The 18,140-nt window shown below is 39.1% G+C and overlaps 1 protein-coding gene across 4 annotated transcripts in view; it reads left to right on the top strand.

The window, feature by feature from the left end:
• The window catches only part of NR1H4 (nuclear receptor subfamily 1 group H member 4), an 85,584-nt gene that overhangs the window by 42,800 nt on the left and 24,644 nt on the right, over positions 1-18,140 (top strand). For 2 of the 4 annotated variants that reach the window (XM_012469252.2, XM_012469250.2), the window contains 2 exons: positions 14,867-15,007; positions 16,976-17,109. In XM_012469252.2, the coding sequence (XP_012324675.1) occupies positions 14,867-15,007; positions 16,976-17,109 (275 nt within the window). Of the gene's footprint in view, positions 1-14,866; positions 15,020-16,975; positions 17,110-18,140 lie in introns of all 4 variants that reach the window. The other 2 variants (XM_012469251.2, XM_012469249.2) reach the window with 1 other exon arrangement.

Raw genomic sequence — 18,140 nt, 5'->3', positions numbered from 1 at the left:
ACAGAATTTTTCCATTGATTTTGATTTGAGACTTTGTCCCCATGGTGTCAGGAAAAGGACAAGTATGCAAGGAAGAGGACGGGTTGGAGCCAGGCAGGGCCCATGTTCTACACCAGAGGTTGGCACATTTTTTCTGTAAACATCCTGACAGTAACAAGTTGAGGCTTAACACCACAGCAGCCTCTGCTGCAACTAATCAACTCTGCTACCGGAGTGCAAAAGCAGCCACATAGAAAATGAGCTTAGCTATGTTTCAGTAAGTTTTTCTTACAAAAATAGGCAGGAAAATAAAATAAAATAAAAAAACAGGCAGTGGGCTGACTGCAGTTTGCTGCCAATGACTTTTTTTTTTTTTTTTTTGAGACAGACTCTTGCTCTGTTACCCGGGTTAGAATGCAGTGGCGTGATTTCTGCTCACAGCAACCTCCGCCTCCTGGGTTCAAGCAATTCTCCTGCCTTAGCCTACCAAGTAGCTGTAATTACAGGCACCTGCCACCATGCCCAGCTAATTTGTGTATTTTTAGTCGAGATAGGGTTTCACCATGTTGGTTAGGCTGGTCTCGAACTCCTGTCTTGTTGACCTAGAAGGTCAAGTGATCTCTTGTCTTGACCTTCTAAAGTGCTGCGATTGCAGGCATGAGCCACCGCACCTGGCCTTGACCAATGACTCTAAAGAGTCAGCATACGAATTAACTGGAAGCTGTATAGTGAGTGAGCACAAGACTCAGCTCACAGCTCATCGATGAGAGAAATGTAATCTTATTTTGTAAAATTATATTTAATTCAGTCTCAAGCTCTGGTGGAAACTTTATTTCATTTTATTCAGGATCATTCCATTCACCCCCACCAAAATTCTTCTGGGGGTTCGTCTAAGTACCAGGATTAAGGTAGGGTTGTGGAGGGATTGGGCACTGGGGAGTGGTGCTCTGGTCCCACAGCTGTGGGGCTGGGTGGGGCATGGTGCCACAGCTGTTGACACAGTCTGAAATCTGTTGGAGTGCTCTTCTATTTGGTCTTCAGCCTCCAGTAGGAAAGGTCTCTGTGGTATCATCCTTAGGTCCTGAGCACACTCCTCCATTACGTCTGGTCCTGTCTGTCTCCTTCATTCAACTCAGGCAGGTGGGTTTTGATGTTACTTCAGTGCTGTGTTGGGATGCCTGGCTGCCCAGAGAAACCATGTAGCCATTTCATCTGCTCTATGTCATGCTGGCTGCAGGGAACCCTGGGGATTTCTCCAGCTCTACCCAGGACAGGGCACAAGAATCCCCATCTTCTAGGATCCCAAATGACATGGAGTTTCTATCATCTCTCAATCCACCCATCCTAGGATTCTGTCTGAGGATAGGGAGAGGGTTCTGAGGATTCTGTCTGGGAGGGGCAGAGCTCAGGACATTCTCAGGTACCTAATATGTCTTAGTTCTTTGACTTCCTGTTTTGTTGTTTGCTTCCTCCCAACTTGAATAAATTGTATCTGGTCTTTAGGAATTGGGGGCTTAAGTTTGGTGAAAAATAGGCTCCTTTATGTTCTTTATATGTTCTCCTGTGAAAACAAATGAAAATTATCCTAGCTTAGTGAATGGAGGCGTGAGGAAGGGCTGTGAGAAAAACCATAGGGGAAGGACAGAATAGGGTGGAGTGCCCATTGAGAGGACCAATGTCTCATACCTGCAGGTCTTGTGAGAGCTGCTCAGCCAACCTGGTTTCCCCCGACCACCCTGCCACCCACTTCCCCTGTGCATATCTCTTGGACGTCTGCACTCAGCAGATGCAAAGTGAATTTTACTCTGTAACTTTCCATCAAAGGGAGTATGGGCTTTGGGGGCAGACAAGCTCACATTGAATACTTCTTGGCTGAATAAACAAGTTACTTAATATTTACTGGTTAGCATTCAATGAAATAAATCAGAAACCAACATTTCAAGCAGAAAGGAATTAATACAGAAGTTGGAAGAGTCAGAGTAGCAGGATCTGTGCTAAGTTTCTAGGAGATGCTCAGAGTCACACTGCAGAATTGGCCTGCCGGTTGCTCTTCTGACACAATCAAGAAGTTGGGGACTCAGGAAGCCACCTCAGGACTGCTGGCTCCGGGAAGACACCACCTCAGCTGCCATCTGGGGATCTGAAGTTGCCTTTACTGCAGTCACTCCAGAGCCTGGACTTGCCTGCCATATCTGCACCTACAAACAATGAATATCCTGCACCCTGCCTTTCAATACCCCCAAAGCTAGCAACTGGAAGCCAGGATGCTGCCACAGCAAAACTCCACAATCCTGCTTACCAGTAGAAACAACAGAAGAACAGCTTGCTTCTCCTTTCCAAACATCTTACAAGGGCATCTCTATGGCAGAGCTTAAATCATATCCACCATGTTAGCTGCAAAGGGAGTCTGGGCAAGGTTATGTTCTATTTTCCTGCCTCTTTGTTAATAGGATGTGCACTAGACTAGAAGGGAGGTGCAGTAGATATAAAGCTAGCTAATCCTTAAGACTACACAACACTTACTTTCTCTGAGCCTGAGATCTACAAAATGGGGGTATTATCTATTTTGCAGGGTATTTATGTGGATTGTACAAGATTTACATTGTATTTTAGAATTTACCAGATCTCTTGGTTTAGGATTTCACTGAAGCTCTGTCAGACCTGTGATATTTAAAACAAATAAAACACAAGAGAAGTTAAAAAATAATCCTTAGAAACAAAACAAAGATCAGCGTTCAATTTCCTCATTTCATTGGTCTCTTTATCTGGTTCTATTAAAAATATTTTAACTTGTCTCTCTGTTTTTATTTGTCATAAGTGTTTATGGCATCAATGAGAGAAATTATGTTTTTCAATTTTTTTAAGTAATAACTTGGGAGCACGAGCATCACATAGAGTGACAATGACTGCCACTTTCTCAGCACTAGATTAAATCAAGAGCTTTCTTTCGCCTTCAATTATCAATGCAGCATATGGAAGTGTGCTAATGTCTGAATGAACTTTTATTCAAACCTCAAACCTCAGCTAACAAAACCAGTCAGCATCTGACTGAAATTCAAATAGCCACATTTCCAAATAGGTCAGTGTCTGTCACATACGTTTCAATGCCAAGAGAATCTACACATATCAGAGAGAGAATGGTAGAATTCTTAAAAGATACTGTCTGCGTAAATGAGTGACCCTAATGCCTTTCTGAGTATATTTTTGTATAAGATCATGAACCAGCATTAGACTTGGCTCTGAAGTTTTAAAAAAAGCTTCCAAAATTATTGAAACTATTCCAGTATAGAATAGATGTAGTGTTTCCAAAGGATCCTTTGTTTATGGACATTTGTGAAAGCTGAAGAGCCCTTATCTTTATATAAACTAAGATCAAGTGAGGTCTGATTTTATACAATTTAATAATGATCCTAATGAACTCTAGAGGTCAAATTATCTTGGAGTATGATGTAAGATGGGGATCCAAACTATTTCACTCCATTGGAAGCCTTTTGCAGTAAGTGTTGTGAAAATCATGGGAAGAGAAGGACCCTTAAGGCAAACAATATGGATTCCAATCCCAGCTGATTCTCTTCCCACGTGTCCTAAACTACTTAACCTTTCGGAGCTTTAGACTCCTCAACTGTAAGATAAGGACAACAATGAAGATGGTAATAAGGATGAGGAGATGATGGTGATGGTGATGGTGATGATGATGGTGATGATGGCAATGTTGGTGATGTGGTGATGATGATAGTAATAATCATGTTGATAGATAACCTATATCAAGTGATTACTATGTGAGGGACAGTTCTGGGGGTCTTTATATGTACTAATTTGTTTAATCTTCAGGACAGTCTTTTGAAGCAGGTATCTATAGACTCTCATGAGGGTCACATAAATTGATGTGTATAAAGGACTTAACACGGTTCATCCCAATGGTAAATCCTCAATAATTCCCTGCTATTCTTACTATGATCATTGGGTTGTTGTGAATTTTAAAAAATGGGATATTGTTTTTAAAATATCTAGCTCTGTACCTGGCGCTCTTTTTAAAAAGTGTTTTTTAAAAATTTCAATAGCTTTTGGGGTACAGGTGTACAAGTGGTTTCTTGTTATGTGAATGAATTGTATAGTGATGAATTCTGAGATTTTGGTGTACCTGTCACTGAAGTAGTACACATTTTATCCAATATGTAGCTTTTTATTCACACTTCTCTCCCCTCTCTGCTTCTGAATCTCTGAAGTCCATTATACACTCTGTCTACCTTTGCGTACTCATAGCTTAGCTCCCAATAATAACATATGACATTTGGTTTCCCATTCTTGAGCTACTTCACTCAGAATAATGGCCTTCTGCTTCACCCAAGTTAGTACAAAAGATATTATTTTATTCTTTTTTATGGCTGAATAGCGGTCCATGGTATATATATACCACATTTTCTTTATCCACTCATTGGTCGATGATTTCTTTATCCACTCATTGGGCACTTAGGTTGGTAACATATCTTTGCAATTGTGAATTGGGCTGCAATAAACATACATGTGCATATGTGTTTTTCATATGACTTTTTGTTCCTTTGGGTAGATATTTAGTAATGGGATTGCTGGATCGAAGGGTAGATCTACTTTTAGTTCTTGAAAAAATCTCCCTATGTTTTCCATAGAGGTTGTACTAATTTACATTCCCACCAACAGTGTCTAAGCATTCCCCTTTCACTACATCCATACCAACATCTATTATTTTTTGATTTTTTTAAAAAATTGGGCATTCTTGCAGAAGGTAGTGTCTCATTGTGATGAATTTGCATTTCCCCGATGATTAGTGATACTGAGCATGTTTTCATGTGTTTTTTGGCCATTTGTATATCTTCTTTTAAGAAATGTCTGTTTGCCGGGCATGGTGGCTCACGCCTGTAATCCCAGCACTTTGGGAGGTCGAGGCGGGTGGATCACGAGGTCAAGAGATCGAGACCATCCTGGTCAGCATGGTGAAACCCCGTCTCTACTAAAAATATAAAAATTAGCTGGGCATGGTGGCACGTGCCTGTAATCCCAGCTACTCAGGAGGTTGAGGCAGAAGAATTGCCTGAACCCAGGAGGCGGAGGTTGCGGTGAGCTGAGATCGCACCATTGCACTCCAGCCTGGGTAACAAGAGCGAAACTCTTGTGTCTGTTCATGTCATTTATCTACTTATTGATGAGATTACTTGTTTTTTTTCCTTGTTGATTTATTTGAGTTCCTCATAGATTCTGGATACTAGTACTTTGTCGGATGCATAGTTTGCAAATATGTTCTCCCATTCTGTGGGTTGTCTGTTTACTGTGATGATTATTTCTTTTGCTGTGCAGAAGCTTTTTAGATTAATCAGGTCCCACTTATTTATTTATTTTTGTTTTTGTTGCATTCACTTTTGGGGTTTTAGTCATGATGTACCTGGCACTCTTATGTGCTCAGTAATCATTAGATGTTGTTATTTTGTTGATGAATTCTTATGTTTTTTTCCTCTGTTCATCCAGCCTCCCCAGTTTGGGTCATACACTGTTTTCAAAACTCTCCCTCTTCCTATTAATTAGGCCAATTCTTTATTCAGCAAATATTATTAAGTACCAACTTGTATGCCAGGCTCTATTCTAAGCTTAGGAGATGCCTTGGTGAGCAAACCAGACCAAATTCTTACCTTCATAGCCACCATTTGAAGCAAAAGCAGGAAAACAATCTCTATAACTGAGCTAAAACAGATAAAAAGAGAAAACAGTCAAGCAAACAAAGATATTAAGAAATATAAAATCAATAAAAGAGTATTCAAAAGAATATATAGAAAAATGCAATGGTAACAAGATGATTTCGGTAGATATTAACTGATATTTCAGGTAAACACATAGGTGATGAGGCAAGACAAACTAAGATGATAAAAACTAGATTTAAACAAGAAAAAATGTTTAAAGTAAACATATAAGCAATATGTATAAGTAATGATTAAAAGAAAGTTCCTAAAGCATAAATTACTAAATGAGAAAAGTTACAAATCTACACCTAAGAAAAAATGGAAATAGTCATTTAAGCAGCAGTTTGGAGGTGAAGGGTTTCACCCCACAGAGCAAACGAATCCACTTGGGCTCAGGCAGCTACAATCAGCAGGAGGCACTTCCCAGTGCTGGAATTCACCTATTAGGAACCCAGCACACCCCAAGGAACCCCAGGGAATATGCTGGGGAGCAAGTGCTGGTCACTGTGAGCCACCAGCTTCTGGGGGTTTGTCTACCTGGCACTTTAAATGGTCATTGAAGATATGCAAAGTCAAGCTCCAGCAGAGCATCGTAACCCCTGTCCTCATCCTCTCAGCAGACACCCAGTAGGTCTGACGATGTCAGTGGGTTTTTGCTTTCTACTCCTTTAGACTCCTTCATCACTTAATAAGCATTTTGTCAAAGCAATGAGTGTACATGATTCCAAAGTCAAACAGTAAGAAGGGCATGTCATTAGAAAAAGGCCCCACACCTACCCTCTCCACCTGCTCCTAGAGGCAACCCCTAAGAACCACTTCAGTTTTCTTTGCTTTTAGTATTTTGTTGTTTCTTTTTTTGTTGTGTGGATAGTCTTTATTTATTTCTGTAGTACCATCTTCCTTCCCAACAAACATGGAAGAAAAAAAAGAAGGGCCTGGTCGGAAGGAATGCCCCGGGGGACACACCTCTCCAATCTCTGCAGTTTTGAAGAGGGAGTGTTGAGGTGGAAGGCTTGGAGATATGGGGAGGATGGCTGCCCCTCCTCTTGTCTCCCACATGGCTCCTGACAGCCTTTCAAAGCTTAAACTCATAAGTTTTTTGGAGACAGTGCTTTTAAAAGACTTGGAGGTGCAGGATATATGCTTAAATGGAAACTGGTTGAGCTATCTCTAAAGCAATTTGCATACCTCCATCTTCCACTGCATAGAGTTCTCTCAGCCCTGCCGTGGCTGCATGCACAGCAACATGCAGTTCTTGTACAGTCTCTGGAGTCTGAAGGCATTCCATTTGGTCTTATCAATTATCTGCACAGCTACCTCTTTCCTAGTAGGATGTGTCAGGCCAACTTCATGGTAGCCCAGTTACCCTTGTCAATGGTCTTGATGAACCAGTAGTTGTCCATATGGGTATCCTCAGCAGAGATGTCTGAGAGGTCCTGCAGTATTTTGGATGATAGGGCTTAGAGTTGAGGTGTTCCAAGGTAGACTCAAATTTGGGAAAAGTTGATGAAAAGCTTGGTCCAAATCATCTCAAAAGAATATAACTTCTGGCTGGAAGTTATATTCTGGAAATTACATGAAATAAACTACGTATATCTCATGAATTTATTGAAAATTGACTGGGCACAGTGGCTCACGCCTATAATCCCAGCACTTTGGGAGGCTGAGACAGGCGGATCATGAGGTCAGGAGATTGAGATCATCCTGGCCAACATGGTGAAACTCCGTGTTTACTAAAATTAAAAAAATTAGCTGAATGTGCTGGTGTGTGCCTATAGTCCCAGCTATTCAGGAGGCTGAGGCAGGGGAATCGTTTGCACCCAGGAGGTGGACGTAGTGAACTAAGACCGTGCCACTACCCTCAAGCCTGGTGACAGAGCAAGACTCCGTCAAAAAAAAGAAAAGAAAAAAATATATAACTTTCAAAGTCCACCTGATGACCTAATTTTTACAATGGAATCAAAACACAATGCCAGAGAAAAAATAAAAATAAACAAAAACAAATACTAGCACACTAAATTTAAAAAGAAAAATGAGAAAAAGAGATATGAATATGTAAGTTTCCTTTCTCATAATGTCTTTGTGTAGTTTTGGTATTAGGATAATGCTGGCCTCCTAAAATAAGTTAGAAAGTGTTCCCTCTGCTTCTATTTTCTGAAAGAGATTGTACAGAATTGATATCATTTCTTTTTTAAATGCTGGACAGAATAAATCAGTGAAACCATCTGGGCCTTTTGCTTTCTGTTTTAGGTTATTAATTATTGATTCAACTTCTTTAAGTATAGGCCTATTTTGATGATCAATTTCTCCTGTTGAGTTTTGGTAGGGTATATCTTTTCAGGAATTTCATCTAAGTTATCAACTTTGCAGGCTTAGAGTTGTTCATTTTTGTTTTTGTTTTTGTTTTTTTGAGATGGAGTCTCACTTTGTTGCCCAGGCTGGAGTGCAATGGTGCAATCTCGGCTCATCGCAACCTCCTCCACCTCCCAGGTTCAAGCGATTCCCCTGCCTCAGCCTCCTGAGTAGCTGGGACTATAGGTGCACGCCACCACATACGGCTAATTTTTTGTATTTTAGTAGAGATGGGGTTTCACCATGTTGACCAGTATGTCTTGATCTCCTGACCTCGTGATTTGCCCACCTCAGCTTCCCAAAGTGCTGGGATTACAGGTGTGAGCCACCACACCTGGCCCTATTTTCCTTTTAATGTCCGTGGGATTAGTAACAATGCGCCTCTCCTTCATTTCTGATATTGGTAATTTGTGCCTTCTCTCTCTCTTTTTTCTTGGTTAGTCTTGCTGGAGATTTATTACTTTTATAGATATATTTTATTGAATCTATTAATTTTTATTGATCTATTTAAAGAACCAGGCTTTTGGCTTTTCTCTGTCATTTTCCTGCTTTCACTTTCATTGATCTCTGCTGTAATTTTTACCTTTTTTTTTTTTTTTTTTTTTTTTGCTTATTTTGGATTTAATTTTTTATTTTCTAGTTTCCCAAACTGAAAGCTTGGATTATTGATTTTAGATCTTAATTAATATATGCATTTTAATGCTATAAATTTCTCTGTAAACACTGCTTTTGACACATCCCATAAATTTTGATAAATTGTATTTTCATTTCCATTTAGTTCATTTTCAGTTAGTTCTTTAGGTAGTCACCTCTATGTCTTCTATTTGCATTATGCATAACCCTTCAGAAATCCTCTGTGATTCGAACTGGTAGGACTAGGTGTAAGACATGTTATATTCCTATATTTCTCTAAATCAAATTTAATCTCTTCTAAGCTCATAACTCTCCTGGCTGATGTGAAATTCATTTGGTCTGTATTTGAGAATACTCCTTCCTCCAGGATCATGCACACACCTCAGGATTGTGTCCAACTTTGAACTGATCCCTTGAAAGTGAACGACTTAAGTTTCCTAAGTATAAATACAGCATATGTACCCATATTTAAATGATATAATGATAACAGCTGATCAACTTTGAATCGATCCCTTGAAAGTGAACACTTAAGTTGCCTAAGTATAAATATAGCATATTTATATTTAAATTAAGTTGCCTAAGTATAAATACAGCATACCCATATTTAAATGGTATAATGATAATAGCTGATCAACTTTGAATTGATCCCTTGAAAGTGAAATTAGGCACAGTCCAGCACGGACATCTCATCCCAGGGTTTTCAGGCCATGATTCTCAGTGTCTTCCTGGTTCTTATCTCAGAGCTGTATCTGTCACCCCTCTAAAGGCTCTTTATCAGTGCTGGTTCAATATTCACAGAACCTATCAGACGCATCCCATTCCCAGGCTCTGGGAAAGTTCTCCAAACCCCTTTCTAGTTAAGCTTCTGGTTCCCCCAATTCTACAAGCATTGATCTCCACCTCCAATATCTTTGAGATGATCCAATATAACATTTTAAATTAGAGGTTGAAAACAAAAATCCTATGTGAGAGTTATCTTTATTGAGAGACAGAAAAATTGCAGCTTTTGTCCCAGCAAGTGAACAAGAGTTTCTGCCCTCTTGGGATGGAAAAGAAAATGAAAAAGCATTAGGAACAGGAACAAAGCACACATAAATACCTTTATCAGTTATTATTTCATCTTAATGTTCCTACAATTATCGCAAAACACTCATTAATGAACTCAAATTGGGGAAGGTAACAATTCTATTGTGAGCTGGGTACTTTGCCATGCTGTGTGAAACACGGGGAGATTTATGTCTCAAGAAAATTTTTTTTAAATGTAAACTTTCTACTAAAAAGACAGGATAAGACAGTGGTTAAGAGCACAGAGAAAGCTGGACATGGTGTCTCATGCCTGTAATCCCAACACTTTGGGAGGCTGAGACAGGAAGATTGCTTGAGACCAGAAGTTTGAGATGAGTCTGGGCAACAGAGTGAGACCCAGTGTCTACAAAAAATTTAAAAATTATTCATAGCTGGGCATAGTGGTGTGCACCCATAGTCCCCAGCTACTCAGGAGGCTGAGATGAGAAGATCTCTTGAGCCCAGGAGTTTCAGGCTGCAGTGAGCTATGATTGCACTGTGCATTCCACCCTGGGCGACAGAGCAAGACCTTGTCTAAAAAAATAAAAAATAAAAAGAGCACAGAATGTCAGCCCATCAAGGTTCAAATCTGAACTCTACCATTTGCTCTCTGCAGTACCTTGAGCAAATTAATCTCTTTGTAACTCAGTCTCCTCTTTGGTAAGAAAGAGATAATAATAGTATCTGCCTCATTGGATTGTTATGAATAGGAAATGAATTACCATTTACCGTTTTAGAACAGTGTCTGGCACAAAATAAGTGCTATATAAGTGGAGACAGACCTAGAAACTATTTCTCTTTAGGTCATCTTGTATGGAAAGATCTCTAGCTACTCACCTCTGTGTGTTTGCTACTGTTTTAAAAGCTCGTAGACCCTTAAAGTTTGGCAATATCACTCAATATTTTATTGATTGCAAAGTAATGGGTGGCCTAGTATCAGTGGCTACCAGTATCAGTCACTGGAGTCTGGTGTGTGGATGTGTATGTACACACGTGTGTATGACTTGAGAATAGGGTATGGTATGTGGCTTCCACCTGTATAAAGAAGCACGAGAATTGCTTGAACCCAGTGAGCTGAGATTGTACCACTGCACTTCAGCCTGGGTGACAGAGCGAGACTTCAACTCAGAAAAAAAAAAAGAAGAGAAAAGCAGAGTGTGCAATATTCTGCAGAATTGAATAATGCATGTAGAAATACCATCCTCTAGCTATTTGCTTGCTACCCCAGGGATCCCACTGGTGCTACACATTCCCCAGATGGCAATGCCAACCCTGTCTACTCATCCTGTATTACCAGCAAGTCTCTGTTCCTCAGTGAATTTCCTTTCCATTCATTTTCAAATGACTTTTCTGATATGAGCATTGTTGAATATGCACAAGAAAGAGCAAGACAGAAGCAGAGGTATGTGTATGGATAGATTTGCATAAGTATAAATACAGTATATGTGCCCATATTTAAATGATATAATGATAATATTGTGTTGCTATCTCAGAGTGAAAGCTAATTAATTCAGCTATTGAGATGATAATGATTTCTTTTTCAGTTAATACCAGAGTCAAAAAACCCTGCAGAATGGTTCTACGCACCGTTCCTTTGACTCATCTTGGAAGAAAGAGTTTTATTCTGTTAACTATTAAGCTGTCTGTCAGTATCTATGACAGTTTTAAAGGAAATCGTTCCTGGGAGGGGCAGAAGATTATTAGTAGGAAGACTGACTCATGTAGGCTCAAGTGGACATTGAGGTCATGATTTGGTATCAGGAAAAAAACAGTCCTCTTTTTGCTTTTAGTCTTTTAAAATGCACGCTTTGGTATTTGCTCTCTCAATATCAACACTTATCTGTAGCACAAAGTCTTTTTTTAGACTTTATTTGGTTGGATTTGACATTTAGGAAAATGTTAAGATCTTTCTACTGAAATTTACACCAGCTGACAAATTCACAAGCAAGTCCATGACTTTGTTAACCTTGACAGCTCTAACTTTTCCTTAAGCCTCTGTTTTCATATTTCTTGAGTTAACAAACCTGATATTCTCTCTGTTTCCTCCTTTCTATTCTATCCTGCTTCAGTTCAGGCATTTGTTGCCTCTCAGTTGTATTATGGCAATAGTCTCCTGTCTCTAGTCTCTAATACCCATTCCACCTTTCTTCACCTTGCTCCGAGGAGCTTCCTAACATACAGGTTAGGTCATACTCTCCCCTGTCAAAGCCTTTAATAGCATCTCTCTTTCAACATGGTAAAGACTCAACGTCTTTGCCTTGCATTCAAGGACACTTACTCACATTCTGCTCCTACTACAACTGCTTACCATCTCCCACTAGTTCGCTCCATACTCTACCCTACCACCACCAAGATGGAGTAGCTACCCTTTTTTGGAATTTTCATAACACCTGTGTTTGCTCATTTTTCTGAATGTCTTTCCTCTCTCATGGGCTATGTTTCTAAAACCTTACTTATTCTTTAAGGCCCAGATCAAATTCTATTTCCTTCACAGACCCTTCCCTGATTCTGTCTGGCTACTCTGAATTAATCAGGATCACTCCCAGTCTATACAATGTGCTTGACTTCTAGCAGTTGGGAAATCATCACATTATACTTATCTCGTTAGAACAATTTTTAAGTGTCCTCTGTTGGGAAATTGTCATAAGAAATATGCGGCTCTACGTGGGTGCAATGCAATTGCTGCCTCTCCTCCTCAAATGTGGTACAATCTTTACAAAGATATGGTGTGGACCTACTTCTACATTCCAATAATTTATTATTTGTTTGACTATCTTACCACTCATATTTTGTATTATGCTGTAAATTTACTTTTGTTTATTCCAATTAAGTATGCAACTCTAAAGACAAAAATGTCTTATTCATCTTGGTATTTCCCAGGTCAGAGAATGCAGCTTTCAGATAGTTCGTACTTAACAGTGAATTATTTTACTCTTTTGTGATCCAAGGGTGGCATTTGTAATGTAGTAGTTGAGAGTACAGGCTTTAGTGCACGACTGCCTGCATTTGAACCTTCCTAGCCGACTACTAACCATGTGATCATGGCCAAGGTACTTAAACTCTCTGTACCTTTTTTTCTTCATCTATAATATGGGGACAAATAATGCTATCTTCATCATAAAATTGATATGAGAATTAAATCAGTAAATGAAGGTAAAGTAGTTCAAACAATAGCTACTAAGTGCTTAATAAATATTAGATATTATTCCAACAGTCTGTTAAAATAGGAAGGACTTGTCTCAATTTTGACAGAGGCATGAAGACACTAGAGGCTACATTCCAAAGTGAGCCTACCTGGCAGAAATTTCACAGTGAATATTCAATATTCAAGAACCAGTTAAACATCTCACTTATTTTGAGGGAATGAAGAGATCAGGAGTTGGAAATTAAAGAGAGGTCTTGTAAAGATTTTGGAGCATGTGACTAGTGTGCTGTGTGAATCTTACATCCCTACTGCAAAGGAGAGTGTTGGAAGTGGGAGTGTCTATCCCTCAGACCACCACTGGAATGTGTAGTAACTTTGTGAGAATTGGAAAATGGTTTCTCCTCTTGCTTCCAAAATACATACTAAAGGAGGTCCTATTGCCCCAAGCCCAATGAAAGAGTCTTCAAGACGATCACTTGAGTAGGTTGGCATGTATCCCCTGAAGCTGACAGACATGGGGACTTTGTGTCTGATTTTCACCTGAGAAGTTGAAAGGCAGAAAGCCAGGTGGCTGACTGCTCGTGGATAAGTGGGAGAGATTTCTCTGCTCCGCAGAGATTGTTAGATCAGAGAAAGCCATTATGGGGTTATCATAGGTCCATGTCAAAAGAACCTCAGTGTAAAAACTGTGGAGTGAATCGCCAAATTACTAGATGCTGAAGGGGACCACATACCATAGGCTAGAATAGAGACGTATTTGCCCTCATCAAAAAAGTTCAGATGAGGCCAAGTGCGGTGGCTCACGCCTGTAATCCCAGTACTGTGGGAGGCTGAGGTGGGCGGATCTTTGAGACGAGCCTGGCCAACATGGTGAAACCCCATCTCCATTAAAAATACAAAAATTAGCCGGGCGTGGTGGGTGGCGCCTGTCATCCCAGCTGCTCCAGAGGCTGAGGCAAGAATATAACTTGAACCTGGGAGGTGGAGGCTGCATGAGCCAAGATTGTGCCACTACACTCCAGCATGGGCGACAGAGCAAGACTCTGTCTCAAAAAAAAAAAAAAGTTCTAAAGGACCCAACCCAATGGAGAAAAAGTCAACTTTGAAAACTTGCTATGCACAAACCAGTTTATAGCAATACTACGCAAGTAAGTGCCTTCCTATCATTTCTTCTCTTATCTCTCACAATCCTCTCAATATTCAACACTGCCTCCTCAACTCTGAAAGTGTCAGGAAGTGTGGTTAGTCAGATGGAGGAAAAAGCAGAAATTGGGGAAACACAGAAGCAGAGCTGAAGCCGGTTACCTCCCGTCTTCACTCTCAGCATCTTACCTGTTAACAGGCTGCTATGACTTCTCGGGGGAGATGTTTGCTTTTAGCTCAAGGTTGGCATTTTTATTACTAGGCCAGGATGGCATATTAAGTACTGAATTGAAACCTTGAATGCAATTTTCTCCTTGAATGCCTGGTTAACAGCAACTTCCAAAACTTAGCTCAATGCTCACTTGCTATCCTGACCTCTTCACCCCAAACTGAGGAGTCTGTGTGTTTGCTTTGCCGCAGTGCAGCTTTTAGGGCCCATGCAACATGTAATTTCACTTGTTTAGCTGTTTGTGTGTCTTTGTCCTCAGCCAGGCTTTAAACTCTTGTTTGCCTTTGTGCCGTCAACACTTAGTACTCATTGGCATTGAATTGTCCCCCAGTAAAGATCTATGAAAGCAATTTATCTTAGAAAACAAATTCACATTTTTTTAAGAGAGGCTATAATTCAAACTTGTCTTTATTTCTGAGAGATATTAAAAACAGCAGCCTTCTCGACAACACAGTGTCATATAAAGTATTTGTCACTGGTGTGCTCAAGGATGGCCTGGGTGCTCTCTAGCAGTTCATGAGAAAATGTCCTGGCATCTCCCAATCCAAACGTGCTTTTTTTCCTGAGAAGCTGTAAGAGGACTTTTTATACTTTTCAGTGTTTTCCCCACAGGTTTCTTCAGGAGAAGCATTACCAAAAACGCTGTGTACAAGTGTAAAAACGGGGGCAACTGTGTGATGGATATGTACATGCGAAGAAAGTGTCAAGAGTGTCGACTAAGGAAATGCAAAGAGATGGGAATGTTGGCTGAATGTATGTATACAGGTATCCACTTCAAGCAATTACATTTCACTAAAAATCTCTTAAGGAGGCAGATGTCAGGTAACTCATCACGAGAGTGCTACTTCACATATTAAAGAAGGAATCTACTAAGCCTTCCAAGTTCTTGAAAAGGGTAATGAACCACTGAAATTGTCCGAACTGTCAACTAAAGAGCATTTTAGTCACACAAAAGAAATGCCTGTTTTTTTTTGTTGTTGTTGTTCTTTGTTGCAGTGAACTATACTTGGACCCCAGTGGCATTAACATACTGTTAAAATAACATGCTTTAATGAGCTACAAAGAATGACCGTCTAAATATTTCCTCTAAATTTGATTTTAATATACTTATTATTTATTGCTTAATTAACATACAAATTCACTGCTGTGGAAAAAAATAAGAATGCTTTATAAGGTATAACTGCATCTGAATTGTCTAAATAGAGTTTTAAACCAAGTCATTTTATTAAGAATCTGTCTTCTCTTAGTGCAGCTTTGAACCAATTTGTATAGGTTTACACCGGAAATTAACTACTCCCAGTTTTAATATAATTTTGTCCTTCTATCTGATAACGAGACACTGTATTAACTGCTGACTTTGTGAGGAACTGTAATCTTCATCAAAAATTGGAATGCATGCGAGTATATAACATAATTAATTTTTCATTCCGCAAAAATTCTACAGACCACTCAGATTCTGCGATATGTCCTGTTTCTCCTCAAAACGCAAATAGACAAACAAATGTCACCAAGGGGATAACAGCATTCAGGCAGGGAATGCCACATGAAATAAAAGCCTTCATAAGGTGACTCCAATTCTATTGTTACCAAATTGTACAGGCAACTGGGATGGACCCAGGGAAATAATGTGTCCAGGTCTGGGGAAAATAGGTCTGTGTAAATAATTCAGCTCTGGGTGGATGAATGTTTTATAGTAGCTGATCACAATCTCATCTTAGCATACATGAAATGAGAGCCTGCAATAGGGGCTGCTGCTGGAATCCAATCTTGCAATGGAAACACTTACTCTGACCCTACACAGCTCATATTGCTTATCACTTAAATATGAACTTGTTCCAACTGGGACTCTGAGGACATTTTGCATGAAGCCACATGTAGCAGTCTATATTTACAGACACAAACTTGTACAGTAACTGATGCAGATATTTTATGGTTCTATAAAATAAATTCCCTGTAGAAAGAAATTCCTGGAACTTAGTTTTATTGGCATTGAGAGAAGAGTAAGGATGTTAAATGGGATGAAGGGAAGATTGTTTTACATTATTTTTTATACCTCTCTTTAAGTGTAAATCAATGAGGTTGATTGTATGATCATTCAAAGACATTTTTTAAAGTCAGCGGGTTATTTTTATTTTTAACTATATTCTCAAGAATTGGCACTGTTCTGAAAATTAACAGGATTTAAAAATTTTCCCTAAAGGATGTTAACATTTGTTTTTCTCAATAAATTTATATGTGTTTAATGTGAAATTCAATATCCTTCTTGTGGTACAGTATGTAAACATGGCTGAAAATAATATTAATGGGATGTTTTAAAACACAAACTTTCAAGGTCCCCTAGAGCAGGAACAGAGTGAGTGTCATTCACCTTTTCATTGACTGAATACCTTGCATTTGTACAATGCTTTCACATCACAAGTTCTTTACATAAAGCCCATTTAAAAACATGACCTGATTGCATTTAATCTACACAAAACTCTATGAGGTAGATATTATTCTTATTTTACACATGAGGAAACTGAGACTCACAGAGTTTAAACTACTTATTCAAGGTTAAGTTTCAAACCTTCACCTTCTCTTTTTAAAATGCATAAAGGGCTAGAGTCGATTCTATGCCATAGCATAGGGGATCTTCTGGGCCAGGTAATATCAGTGGTTTTGTGACCACACACCCAATAGTACTTTCTGTGATTGGTGAAGTCTCTGTGCTTATTTTTTTAGGCTTGTTAACTGAAATTCAGTGTAAATCTAAACGACTGAGAAAAAATGTGAAGCAGCATGCAGATCAGACCACGAATGAAGACAGTGAAGGTCGTGACTTACGACAAGTGACCTCAACGACAAAGTCATGCAGGGTAATAATATGCAATGGTGTCTGCCAAGACTGGCAGGAACTGAGTTTCTAGGTACATAGTGAGCTGGCCAGGAGGCTTTCAAATTAAAGCCACAGGCACAGCAAAACTTCTAGTCCAATTGTTCATTAAAATGGATTCCGAATACGTGCTTTAATGTAAATGTTCAAATAATAGCACTGCATAAACTAAAAAGTGAAAGTTTTCCTTCTCTTTGACTTCATTCCAGTCCTACTACCTAGTATTTTCCAGCAGGAATGATTTGGTATATAAAATGGATTTTTTCCAACTGAGTTTTGATGACCATTGTTTCCCTCTCTTTGAGAAGAAAGGCTCAAACTGGGAAGGATGTGGTCTCAGTAGAGGTTGTAGATTAGTTCTTATAAATGTATAAAACAGAATGAATACAATACACATCTGTGGACCAGTAGAGAAAAGTCCTACTCACTGAGATCACAAATTTTTCAAGAAATCCATTGAGCAACTTAGGACAAAACAGGGGAACAGCCTCCAAGATGTTTAGACAAACACATTGTGATAATGCACAGAACATTTGATGGAATTTTACTCTGCTATTAGCTGAAAAACCAATAAGCTATGATTGTTCAAACCATACCCTTCTCAATATTTATTACATTATTGACAAAGAAAACTTTATCCATATTTAGTTTTACAAATATGTAATTTTGTATTTAAGAAAAAATATAAAAGCATTATTTTGCTATAGTGATTTATCAACACTTTGGTATAAGAAAGCAAAGAGTTGACAAAATTATTCACACTCTTCAAAAGATGCAATAGAGGGAGAAAGAGATGTTTGGGGTCTGAATTGTCCAGATTGTTGACTCTCTATTTTAGAGGTTGACAAACTTTTTTCTTTAAAGGGTTTTGGCCACATAGTCTCTACAACTACTCAACTCTGCCACTTTAGTGCAAAAGTAGCATAGACAATATACAAACAAATAAGTGTAACTGTGTTTCAATAAAACTTTATAAAATCCAATAAATTTGGTCCATGGGCTGTAGTTTATTGA

Source organism: Aotus nancymaae, unplaced genomic scaffold (genome assembly GCF_030222135.1).
Source record: "Aotus nancymaae isolate 86718 unplaced genomic scaffold, 86718_ANA_hifiasm-v0.15.2.pri h1tg000016l, whole genome shotgun sequence".
Taxonomy (NCBI): Eukaryota; Metazoa; Chordata; class Mammalia; order Primates; family Aotidae; genus Aotus; species Aotus nancymaae.
Note: the sequence above shows the minus strand (reverse complement) of the source record. Positions and strands in the feature narration are given on the sequence as shown.